Here is a 13618-nt window from a genome sequence, read left to right on the forward strand (position 1 = left end):
GGAAAACCACACCTTACCAGGTAAGCCATGTTTCCAGGGAGCAGTTCCTGGCCCCTACTCACCTGAGCACTCTCCTTTCAATTCCTTCTTAATTTCTCTTCTTAGCAATGATTTCCATCTAACATGCAATATATTTTACTTTTGTTTACTGCCTTTTCTCAACATGAGAACACTGGAACATCTGGAGAAAATTCCATTTGTGGGGTCTGAGCTCCCCCAGAAAATAAAATCTTGTAACAAGACTTTCTCAGTCACCAGACTGTCCCCTAAATCTGAAGGCTCGAAAGTATAATGAGATGATACAATTCTGCTACAGTGCAGAAGTTTGTATTCTGGTATCATTGTTATGACTGAATATAATGGTGTAACCACGGCTGCCATTGTGCCCTATCCAGGGAGGGGTTATTCACTTCTATGTGAGTAGGGTTCCCAGTGACTTGTGTAATGTGGTCATGATAATCATTGATACAAAAATTAAGGTTAGAACATTTGCACATGTGTGCTAGCCTGTGGCTGCCTGCTTGGCCTCTCAGTAAGAACTTTGACTCCCTTCAGCTAATGCCCTTTCTCAGGACAGCCTCATATACTAGGACACGGACTCTGGTCCTTGCCATTCTCTCTGTGGAACCAGCCTATGCCTTTCTCCTACTCAGGCCAGCTAGTGTTCACTAGAGACATAAAACTTTCTGGAATATTTACCACATGCATTCCCCATGGCTTAGAGCTGTGTCATCCTTGGAATGGAGTGAATGAACTTACCTCTTCCCATCACCATGTTCTAGACTCCCCTCTTCTTGCCCATTGGGTCTGGGGAGGAAAGAAGGCAACAACAAGCCAACTGTGGTGTTTCTCATCACTGTTAAGCCTTTGCTTGCTGGCTTACAGAAAAGGAACCCATTCCTAGTTCTACTTTCAGATTCAGATCAGTCTTTAACCAGACTCACAACTTGCTTTTCAGAAAATGGGCCGGGGGATGGGTGAGAGAAGAACTGAAAGTTGCTGAAAAACCTTATATCACACAGATTATTCCCTTTTATTTCCATTCACATTCTGAAAATTTGAATACCTCATTTCATCTTCACAATTTTCCCAAACTGAGAGTTACCCAAAGGGAAACAAGCTTCTTTCCTTGTTTTTATACTAGCTTATTCCTTGGTTTGATGAATAGCACTTTCAAATATAAACAATATTCATGAGCTACAGAAGCCAGAGGAATGTGAAGTACATGAGAAGGCCTACACCTAAGAAAACTCTGTGTCTCAAATAAGTGTTATTTAAACCTGGAGTCTTAATGTGTATTTTTTTTAATTTTATAATCCAGCCACCCATGAAGGCAGAACCATCAGCACTCATTGGAAACTGGCCTCTACAAATCCAAGCAACTTGGATTGGTTGACCAGTTGACCACCATAGTCTTCCCATTTTTTCTTTTTCAAATTAAAAAATATAAATATAGTTCCAATGTGGTAAAATACACAACAGAAAAACGTATCATTTTAATCATTTCAACTGTACAGTTCTGTGGTATTAAAGTAGTAAAGTATTGGCAATATTGTTATTTTTAAAGTTGGAAAATTCACAACTTACACTCATGTTCCATATATCAAATACGACAAAAAGTATTTTTTAAAGGATAGTACTCTTTATACTGTACATCTTATAGTAACCACCTTAACTCCAGATAGATTAAAAATGCAAATATGAAGAACACTAGTAATAGAGGAAACCGTAGACAAAATATGATCACAAAACAGGAAAGGATTTCTTAAGACCTACACATAGACACAATGCAAAAAAAAAAAAAACTTTGATAACATTAACTATATTAAGATTTTAAATGTCTATATCCCAAAAAAGATACACTAAACAAAGTAAAAAAATCAACTCACAAACTAGAAGAAATTTGAAATGCACTTAATGGACAAAGACAGAATACAGAAAGAACTCCCCAAAATCAATAAGAAAACAAGAAATAGAAGTAAAAAATAGGCGAAGTATATAACAGACAATTTACAGAAAAGGAAACACAAATAAATGGCAATAAATGTATGCAAAGATGTTCAACCTCACCAGAATCCAGGAAACATGAATAAAAACCACAGTGAAACACAATTTAACATCCACAAGGCTGGCAAAAAAATATTAACACTTGACAGCATCAAATGTTCCTGAGAAGAGTCTAGACAATTCTCACACAGTGCTGGGGAAGAGGAGAGAGGCAGGAGTGAGATAAAATGGTACAACCACCCTAGAGGGCAACTTGGCAATATATAGGAGAGCTGAAAATGCATAATCCCCCTACAAACCAGAGACCCTGGTCCTGGGGATTCACCTTCTCACATGGGCAGGGAGAGGTGTACAAGAAAGTTTACTCTAACTCCGTAATCACAAAAAATAGATATACCCCAAATATCCATTGACAGAAGATTGAAGAAATAAATTCTTTCCAAGTCCTATAATGGAATATGGTAGCAGCAGTTAAAGTGAATAAATTATCTATAGCAATATGGATACCTCTCAAAAATTGGTTTAATAAAGTGAACTGAAAAATGATATGAACAATATAGTACAGTTATAAACATGCACAAGATTCCATATATTATGTGTGGATACATAGATATGCATGTGTACTTACCTGCCAGTTGACCCTGGGGAAGGGGATAGCAGATAGTATCAGAAAGAGAAGGGGATTAAGTTGTCCCTTCCATGTTTTAATTTCTTAAGCTTGGTTGTTAGCACACAGTTACCATGTTACTCTATATTTCATCATGCAAAAAACCTTTTAAACTTAAGAGAAATAGTTTCTATGATAAAATACTCCTTCTTTTAAAACAAGAGGGGGACGCTTCAGCGATAGGAGGAGAGATGGCAGCTAGGAAGACGAGAAGGTGTTTCCTTGCTCTCAGTGGTTCTGATTCTGTGATTATTACTGTTTTCAGAGTTGGAGATGGTCACTTAATAGTTCCTTCTCTTATCAATAGATAGTGCTAGATAAACCATGGGCTTAGTTACTCACTGCTTATAGTTTTTGCCATCTCTCTCTTTTCTCGGATAAGCTGTTTACGCCTCTCCCGGAATTCTTTGTTGAGTTTTTGCTGCTTGGAATTTTCCTCATGAAGCTGTCTGATTCGCTCTTGCAGCCGTCCCAAGGAATGGTTAGAAAAGACCAAGGTTCCAGAAAGATCATTAGGTATTTCTCCAAACACTATATGCTCTATCTATCAAACAAACAAAAACAAAGACCGAATTAAATGTAAGATCACAGAAAGCACTTCCTTCTCTGTCCCTTGTTTTAGGTCATTGCCTTTGGACTTCTATCATTCCCACTACTGAGTAAAGGAAAGCAGGAAGTTGCCTTCAGATGGTAAGCCACATTATGTCCCTTTAGAGACAGCAAATCTTCCCACAGACTATGCCTAATGTCTACTGCATAACCAAGGAACAAGCATTTCAGGGTGGGGATATTAGACAAATTGCTTTATATGGCTAATCTAGTTTGGGTCAGGTTACACAAAATGTATGTGAGGCTGATATAAGGCTTCCCTTCTAAAATACAGCTTTCCCTCTTTACCTGACAAAAGACCTGATAGGCCTTTTCTCTGATATGTATCTTTGCATTTAAATGTAAGTTGTAATTCAAATAGAGTGTGGAAATGGGCAAAGAGGGAAAAAAGAAAAAGGACGTTTTTCTTTTGTCTTGCCCTTCCTCATTAACAAGCAGCTGTTAAGATAATTCTTGCACCATTAGTTCTTGTCTACTTAAAGATGGTGTGAAAAGCGACCTGTACACAAGATCCAAGATTTCAACTTCTAAGACGTTTCTTTCTTAAGTCATAGGCTGGCTATTCGGAGCACCTGGCTGGCTCGGAAGAGCATGTAACTCTTGACCTTGGGGTCGTGAGTTCAAGCCTCACATTGGGTTTGAGGTTACTAGAAAAATAAATAAACTAAAAAGATAAATTAAAAAAAAATTGAGTCATAGGCTGCTCATTTCATCAGACTGAAACAATTAATTGGACTTTTGAAGTGATAATGGGCCATAGGGAAATACCTGTGTTTGGCTATTACTCTTTCATAACAATCTGAGAATGGATAAGAAAAGTTAGGGTGTCATTATTCAGGCAGAATTCTTGGCAAAGGACTGCACTTCTTCCCACTAGTGATCTGTGAATCTTTCCTGGAAAAGCCTGGGTGTGGTGGCTTTTCTGCTCAGATGGGGTGGGGCATCCACTCCAGACCCATCACCTGGTGGAGCTTGAGGGGAACCACAACGAGCAGTTCATTCAGACGCTGCTGCTTCTCTCGTTGGTAAGCTTCCAGGGCCTCCTCTGCTGCATTCAGATTAGTTGCCACAATTTTTACCTGTGGAAAGCCCCATGTGTGAAATGTGGGCAAGAACCAGCAAACACATACCTCAGGTGATAAAGGAGGACATCTTGGGAGATGAGTAAGACCTGGGCTGTGATTAAATGAATGATCCCAGTTTGCAGCCCAGAAATGTATGTTATTTTCTTTCTGCTAAGTCATGATACACACCACTTTTTCAATCATTCCTATATCCCCAAGGTTGTAAAGGTGTTGTGAATACAAATTCAGAAGGCCTATCCTCATCTCCCTTTATTTGCTGCATGAAAAGCAGCACTTGGCATGGAATGTCTTTGTCAAAATGGTGGGAATCTCTTTTGGCCATAATGACCTCAATATATGAAAGGAAAAAAGCCCATTTAAAGCAACAAAACTACTAACTAAAGCATTCATAAAGCATGTTCTTCATTAAAAAACTTGAAAATCCTCCAAATTATTTCCTATTTGCAAGAGGAGAAACAATCTATTAAAAATATCTGTGAATATGATTTAAGCGATGTGTCTCTAGAAAAGAGTATCTAAGAGGGAAAATGAGCAAATAAGGTGGACATCCCTCAACATAATTATACCAGTTTAGCTGCATGGTCTCCAACATGGGATGCATGCACCCCAGAGGGTCAACAAAGTGATGTAATAGGGTACAGAAAGACCAGTTTCCATTCCCATTTATTTTTATCTTATTCTTTTTCATTTCTGTGTTTGTGAATGTTATCTAATGTACAAAATATATTAGTACAGTAATTCATGAATATAATTTGTAAATAAATGTACATTTATTGTGGGGATACATGCTCCACAATTTTCTTTACATATAGAAGTATGTAGTAAACAAAAGTTTAGGAATGCCTGGGGGGGGCTCCATTGGTTAAGCATCTGACTTGCTTTTAGCTCAGGTCATGATCTCATGGTTTGTGGGCTTAAACCCCTAGACACCATGGAGCCTGCTTGAGATTCTCTCTCTCCCTCTGTCTCTCTGCCCCTCTCCTACTCATAGGCACACATGTGCACATGCACTCTCTCTCTCTCAAAATAAATAAACATTAAAAAAAGTTTAGAGGTCAGTGATTTAGATAAAGGAATCCAGTCTTCAAAAGAGCAACAGCTGCCACCAAAAATACACTTGAAGAGGAAACACTTAAAATGTAATACTTAAAATGTTTCTTCTCTGGAGAGAAGTCCTAACTTAGGTCATTGCTATGACATGGCAGTACTGCAGCTGGAAGGACAAAAACAGCATGTTGGGAAAGGATAAACAAGTAGGCACACAACCATACTTTTTTGGATAGTGTATCATATTCCTTTTTGAGGTTATCGATAATTTTCTTTTCTTCAACTAAGGACTCCTCAATGTCCAGCCTTTTCTCTCGAAGTTGAAGGGCCAGTTCAAAAAGACCCACATCACAATCTGAAAAGACAGTCAAAATTAAAAAGAAGCCCCATTGCTACAGAATGTGGTAAGTTTAGAAGTGTAGACTTTGGAGCTTCAGAATTAATAATGACCAGGATGCCTGGGTGGCTCTGTTGATTAAGCATCTGACTCTTGTTTTTGGCTCAGGTCATGATCTCATGGTCTATGAGATTGGGCCCCACTTTGGGATCCATGGTGTTAGTGTAGAGCCTGCTTGGAACTCTCTCTCTCTCTCTCTCTCTCTTTCTGTGCCCCCCCCAAATAAATAAACTTAAAAATAAAGAATTAATAATGACTACTCTTAGGGCTCCATTGTTCCAGGTGGAAATTATTAATAGTATAAGTAATCATGATAGCAATTATGATACAGTATTGACATTCTGAGCAGTACTATGAGCCAGGCTTTCTTTTAAGCCCTTTATGCACATTATCTCACTCAAAGCTCATAGGCCCCTGCAAGGTAGAAACTGTTGTTCCTACTTTATAGGTGAGGACCCTAAGTCTCAGAGAGGTCATGTAACTGAAATGTGACACAGTGGGATTCACATTATCTATTAATTTCCACTATATCACATCACAGCCACATTTATACACCAAGCAATAGATAAAGAATGTGAAAATAAGAGTATTACAATAGAATTTAGAAACCTTAGTTCTGACCCTAGTTCCACCACTAATAGATGAGCTGTGAGACTTTTTTCAGACCGTTTAATCCTGCTGTAAAAGAAGTTGTATTTAATCTTTTGAACTCTATTTCACTCATGCATGTGATTTTAGGAAGTCTCTTGTTTACAACATTAAAACAAGATTTAAACTTTATTTGAAATGAAACTTTAAAATTTATATAAAATGGCTAGGAAGACAAATTTCAGACCAAAAAGAAACTGTTTTTCCTGCACTGGACTATTCATCTATTGAGACTGTAAGAATATTGGTCTAGCTGCTTCAGACTGCTTTTACCAGGGAAAACAGTGAATATAAACTGCTAAGTGTCTCCACAAAACTGGTACAAAGTACCCTTATACAAAGCAGATTTTAAATATGAAAATTTGAATGGGCACCTGTTGGGATGAGCACTGGGTGTTGTATGAAAATCAATTTGACAATAAATTTCACATTTAAAAAAACAAAAATAGGCTTAAAAAATAATGATCATGATATATTGATAAGTTAAAAATAAACTAAATTAAAAATAAAAGTAAAAAAAGAAAATTTGAATGGGTTTGTCAAAATGGGAAAGCTTCATTAAAAATATACACACACAGTACAATTGATCATTTCTCTATAAAATGAAAATTGATGCATAATTTGTGAATAAACTATAAATTATCTGCAAATTATTTGTCATTAATTAATGGCTGCCTAAGGGAAAAGAAAATAAATCATCCAGAGAGCCAAAAAAATAAATAAATAATCATTGACTATACTTCATACAACTTAAACCAGTCTTGCCTTAAATTTTATTATGAGACAACTGAGAAACCAAAAAAGGACCCCCTTGGTATGGTCAATCCATCTCCACATTTCACAGAGAACACATGGCTTTTTCCAACTTACTTGTTGGGCAAATAGAATCATCAAAAACCTCATCATCAGATCCAGACTCATCTTCATCACTCTCTAGGCTGGATTCTTCTTCACTTGATTCATCACTATCTTCTTCTTCATCTAAATTGAGAGGAAGGCATTGTTAATAAGCAGAGAAGTTCCTGTGTTAAGCTAAATCCCAGATTTTAAAAAAAAGTATTTTTTCCAATGAGTTGGTCATTAGGAAAATAACAGAGAAATCAGGCACTTAGTCAATATGTTTGGAAGAGTTTAAAATGGTTAAAGACAATCCTATCCAAAGCAATCTACAGATTCAGTGCAATGCCTATCAAAACACCAATAGCATTTTTCACAGAATTAGAATGAATAATCCCAAAATTTGTATGGAATCACAAAAGACCTTGAATAGCCAAAACAATCTTAAAAGCACAAAACCGGAGGTATCACAATCCCAGGTTTCAAGATATGCTACTAAGTTATAATAATCAAAACAGCATGGCACTGGCAGAAAAATAGACACCTAGATCAAGAGAACAAAATACAGAGCCCAGAAATAACCCACGTTTATATGATCAATCTGTGACCAAGGAGAGAAGAACAGACAATGGGGAAAACAGTCTGTTCAACAAATGGCGCTGGGAAAACTGGACAGATATATGCAAAAGAATGAAACTAGAGCACTTTCTTTGGGGGGGGACGGGGGGGGGGCACTTTCTTATACCATACACAAAAATGAACTTAAAATGGATTAGAGACCTAAATGTGAGACCTAAAACTATAAAACTACTAGAAGAAAATATAGGAGGTAATTTCTTTGACACTGGCAAAAAACCCCCATCTTTCTAGATATTCCTCCTAAAGCAAGAGAAACAAAAGCAAAAATAAACTATTGGAACTACACCAAAATAAAAATCTTTTGCACAGTGAAGAAAACCATCAACAAAACAAAAAGATAACACGGTGAATGGGAAAAGATATTGCAAATGATATAAACAATGAGTTAACATCCAAAATATATAAGGAACTTCTATGACACCAAAAAAAAAAAAAAAAAAAAACCAAATAATTTGATTAAGAAACGGGTAGAGAACCTGAATAGGTATTTTTCCAAAGAAGACATACAGATGGCCAACAGACACACATGAAAAGATGCTCAACATCACTCATATTTCAGGGAAATGCAAATCAAAACCACAATGAGGTATCACCTTACACTGGTCAGAATGGCTAGAATCAAAAAGACAAGAAATACCAAGTGTTGGTGAGGATGCAGGGGAAAAGGAACCCTCTTGCACTGTTGGTGGGAATGCAAATTGATGCAGCCACTGTGGAAAACAGTATGGAGACTCCTCAAAAAATTAAAAATAGAGCTACCATATGATCCAGTAATTCCACTATTGGGTATTTACTCAAAGGAAATGAAAACACTAGTTCAAAAAGATATATGCACCCTTACATTTATTGCAGCATTATTTACAATAGCCAAGATATGGAAGCAACCCAAGTGTCCATCAATACACATGTATATACACAATGGAATATTACTCAGCCATAAAAGAGAGGTGAGCTCTTGCTACTTGCAACAACATGGATGGAACTAGAAGGCATAATGCTAAGTGAAGTAAGTCAGAGAAAGAGAAATACCATGTGATTTCACTTATAAATGGAATTTAAAAAACAAAAACAAATGAACTAAGAAAAAAAAAGCAGGAGCAGAGCCATAAATAGAGAAAACAAACTGATGGTTGCCAGAGGGATGGGTGAATGGGAGTAGAAAGTATAGGCTTTCCAGTTATGGATGATAAGTCATGAGACGAAAGGTACAGCATTGGGAATATTGTCAGTGGTACTGTACTAGTGTTGTCTGGTGACAGATGGTAGCTACACTTGTGGCAAGCAGAGTATAACATAGAGTCACTATGTTGTACACTTGAAACTAATGTAATATTGTTTGTCAAGTATACTTCAATCAAAAATTATTTTTATTTAAAAAAAAATTTTTTTAATCTTTATTTATTTTTGAGACAGAGAGAGACACAGCATGAGCAGGGAAGGGGCAGAGAGAGAGGGAGACACAGAATGTGAAGCAGGCTCCAGGCTCTGAGCTGTCAGCACAGAGCCCGATGCGGGGCTCGGACTCACAGACCGTGAGATCATGACCTGAGCCGAAGTCGGACGCTTAACCGACTGAGCCCCCCAGGTGCCCCCAAAATTATTTTTAAATAAATAAAATTCTACAAAATAAAATAACCAATTAAAAACACACAAAAAATAAATAAATGGTTGAGGATGCAGAGACCATAAGCTCAAATGCCTGAAGAATGTTGTGCAATTAATTTCAATGCATTGAGTCAAAGAGGGTTGAGACCAAGCTGCCAAACTGCTTATGCTGTGACGCACCTAACACACCCTTGGCTTTATAGGTCCACAATTACTAAATCAGAGTGCCTTGAAAAGAATATTTTCATAACTTCCCTGAAGTAATGCTATTTATAATCTTTATTTAACCTACTTAGTGTGAATATTTGTCTTGCTGCAAAAATATTAAGGTGTTTGATTTTAGAGATCCTGCACTAACCCCTGTTGGGGGTGTTAGTTGACAAAGACTCTCTTCTTTGACCAAACTTGAGTCAGGTTCCTCTGAGTCCTCTCTCTGACAAGTAGTGGACCATAGGTTTGGCTATTGACCCATTTGTCCAGTTTTAGCAAGAATCCTGCAGCATCAATTTAGTAAAATCCCCATACTCTTGATATTTGATCAGATTCCTCCTTATTCCTTACTTTCACTATCTTTTTACTCTGGCCAGGCTTCAGTAAGAATCCTGTTAGGTCAGTCTTGCAAAGAATTACCCTACCTCTTAGTAATTTTCCACCCACTGACTCCCAACCTGTTCCTTGGCTATAACTCTCCACTTGTCCTTGTTATATTCAAAGCTGTGCTGATCTCTCTCCCCTATTATAAAATCCCACTGGGGGCACCTGGGTGGCTCAGTGGGTTGAGCGTTCAACTCTGGCTCAGGTCATGAGCTCATGGTTTGTGGGTTCACGCCCACATTGGTCTCACTACTATCAGCACAGAGCCCACTTCTAATCCTCTGTCCCTTCTCTGTCTCCCCCCACTTATGCTCTCTCTCAAAAATAAATTTTAAAAATAAAATAAAATCCCCTTGTAGTAGTGACCCTGAATAAAGTCTGCTTTATTGTTCTTTAACAAGTGCCATGAATCATTTTTTTCTTTAACAGTGCCATATACAAAGCTTTTATAAAATATAAAAAAATATAAATACTAAAGCTCATCTGCCCCAAAGAGTTTTAGATAAGCGATTGTAGATTCCCACTCTATGCTGTTTTCTTGTTAAACACTTTGAGGCGATTTATGAGCTATAGATCACCAATTGGTAATTTCTATTTTATGGAACATCAAGTTAGAAATAAGACATACACCTCATACTCTCTAGAAGATTTCTTGAATTTATTATCTCCTTAAAATTATTTTAGGTGGTCTGTATCATTTTATGAAATAAATCAGCAGAGTTTAAAATTAGACTAAAATTCTTTTCATAGATTTCAATTTTGAGGAAGATGAATTAGGTCTATTTTTTTCCTATTCCTCCTGCAAAATACAGCTAAAACTTGGACATTATATGTAAAATAAACAGAAGATTCTGAAAAATGGAAAGAAGGCAGACTAAATATGAACCTCAGGACCTGAGAAACAACACTGTGGTGAATTTTTTGGGTCTTCTTTTCCTTATATTTCAGACTTAGAAATGAATAAATTAGTGGCCTGGAAATACCAGTAGATACAGCTATAAAAAGGCCCAACAAGAGCCTGCTCTCTCTAGCCAAACAGCCAAGAAAGAGGAAGCCTAACAAGACAAATTTTTTAGATAATACTCTAAATAAACACCACAGGAAAAAAAAATTGTGGTCCCACTCCCACCCCCATAAGTGAAGGTGAAGTGGGGAAACTAGACATTCACCCTTGCAAAGCTGCAGTCAGGTACCCCACATTCCCACCACCCAGGATGGTATCAGAGAAGACCAAGCAGGGAACCGGGATATTTGTTCCTGCTGGCTGGTAACCAGCCATGCTTTCAACCCCCACCAAGATGTCTGTGGAGACCACACAGGCACCCTGTATTTCTACTTTCACCTGGCAACAATAAGACTCACTTCCTCCTCCCACACAGGCCACATTAGAAGAAACCTAATGGAGGAGGAGGAGGAGAGGAGGGGGAGGAGGAAGAAGAGGAAGGAGAAGGAGGGGAAGAATAAGAAGAGGAAGGAGAAGCAGAAGAAGCAGAAGCAGCAGCAGAAGAAGAAGAAGAAGTAGAAGAAGAAGAAGAAGAAGAAGAAGAAGAAGAAGAGGAGGAGGAGGAGGAAGAAGAACCCTAGTGGAGAGTCAGGACTTTCACAATTGCCCACAGGTACCAAGGCCATCCCCACTATGTTGTCAGTAGAGACTACATGGAGAATCAGAACTCCAGAACAAAGAGATCCTCCTTCCCTTGAGTCACAGTGAAGGCTGAGTACCTCCACCTGGCAATAAGGAATATACACATACCCTTTCTCTGTCAGAGCAGTGTTAGAGAAAGCCAAATAAAACAGAGGAATTAAGTAAGATACAAAGTCTCCTAATATAATATGAAAGTTTCCAGGTTTCAATTGAAAGTTACTAATCATACCAAGAACCAGGAAGATCTCCATCTGAATGGGAAAAGACAATGGATAAATGTCAACATTAAGACGACAGAAATGTTAGAATTAATTGACAAAATATTTAAAATAGCCATAATGAAATTCTTCAATGACCAATAATGAACACACTTTAAGCAAATAAAAAAATACAAAGCCTGTTCAAAGAAATAAAAAGTATCAGGAAATAAATGATACAAAGAAGAATTAAATGGAAATTTTAGAACTGAAAATACAATAACAAGAACAGAAACTTAGTGAATGGGCTCAACAGCAGAATGGAGGGAGACACAGGAAAGCATCTGTAAACCTGAAGAGAGAACAATGGAAATTAGCCAGTTTGAAAAACAGAAAGAAGAGTAAAAAAACAACAACAACAACAACAAAAAAACAACAACAACAAAAAAACAAATCCCAAGCCTCAGAGCCTCAGGGACCTATGGGACTATAACGAAATGTCAAACAGTCATGCCATGAGTCCCAAAAGGAGTAAAGAAAGAGGGGGTTCTCAAAAGCACTTGAAGAAACAATGACTAGAAACTTCTCAAATTTGGCAAAACATAAGCCTACAGATAAAAGGAGTGAAGCCCCATCAGTATGAACCCAAAGAATCTACTCCAAGGCACCTCATGGCCAATCTTCTGGAAACTAAAGACAAAAAATCTTGAAGGCAGTGAGGGGAAAGTGATTCTTCACCTATAAGTGATGAACAATTTGAATATCAGGGGATTTCTCATCAGAAACCGTGGAGGCCAGAAGGAAGTAGCACAATATTTTTCAAATGCAGAAAGAAAAAAAAAGTAAACCTAAAATCCTATACCCAGGGAAAATGTCTTTCTGAAATAGAGGAAATCAAGACACTTTCAGATTAAGGGGGAAAAAATTGCCACTAGTATACCTACCCCAAAAGAGCAGATAAAGGAAATTCTCTAAACAGAAGGAAAATTCTTTTTTTTTTAAGGAACTTGGAACATCAAGGAAGAATAAATATGATAAGCAAAACTATAGGTAAATATAATAGGCTTCCCTCCTCCGTTTGGGGGATTTAAAGGCAGATGAGGATTCTATACATGACTTAAACTGGTAAAATGATGACACTGGTGGTCTGGGATAAATTATGTATATATAATGCAATTTATAAATCAATCACTAAAGATGTTGCACAATGAGATACACTCAAAACACTAGAGAAAATTAAAATGGAATTCTAAAAAAATGTTCAAGTAGCCCATAGGAGGACAGGAAAATGTAGAAGATAGAAAACAGAGAGAATAAAAAAAAAAAAATTAAACGACAGACTTAAGCCCTAACACATCAAATGTAAATGGTTTAAGTATACCAATTAAAAGACAAAGAGTGGGTGAAAAACGTTAACTATATGCTATCTGCTGGAAATTCACTTCTAATAATATAGTCAAATTGAAAGTAAAAGAAAAGATATATCATGCAAATATTAACCAAAGCCAAGCAAGAGTGGCTATATTAACATGAGATAAAGTAGACTTCAGAGCAAAAAAAAAATTACTCTAGACAGAGAAAGACCTTATATAATGATAAAAGTGTCCATCTACCAAGAAGACATAGCAATCCTAAATGTGT

The 13618-nt window shown here is 37.2% G+C and overlaps 1 protein-coding gene across 6 annotated transcripts in view; it reads right to left on the reverse strand.

Annotated features, from left to right (window-relative positions):
• CFAP44 (cilia and flagella associated protein 44) overlaps positions 1–13618 on the reverse strand; it is a 158714-nt gene that overhangs the window by 14182 nt on the left and 130914 nt on the right. For 5 of the 6 annotated variants that reach the window (XM_042998754.1, XM_042998752.1, XM_042998753.1 and 2 more), the window contains exons 29-32: positions 7331–7441; positions 5640–5770; positions 4246–4362; positions 3017–3218 (exon numbers count right to left, since the gene is read on the reverse strand). In XM_042998754.1, the coding sequence (XP_042854688.1) occupies positions 3017–3218; positions 4246–4362; positions 5640–5770; positions 7331–7441 (561 nt within the window). Of the gene's footprint in view, positions 1–3016; positions 3219–4245; positions 4363–5639; positions 5771–7330; positions 7442–13618 lie in introns of those variants that run through there. The other variant, XM_042998755.1, reaches the window with a different exon arrangement.

This window comes from Panthera tigris, chromosome C2 (genome assembly GCF_018350195.1).
Source record: "Panthera tigris isolate Pti1 chromosome C2, P.tigris_Pti1_mat1.1, whole genome shotgun sequence".
Taxonomy (NCBI): Eukaryota; Metazoa; Chordata; class Mammalia; order Carnivora; family Felidae; genus Panthera; species Panthera tigris.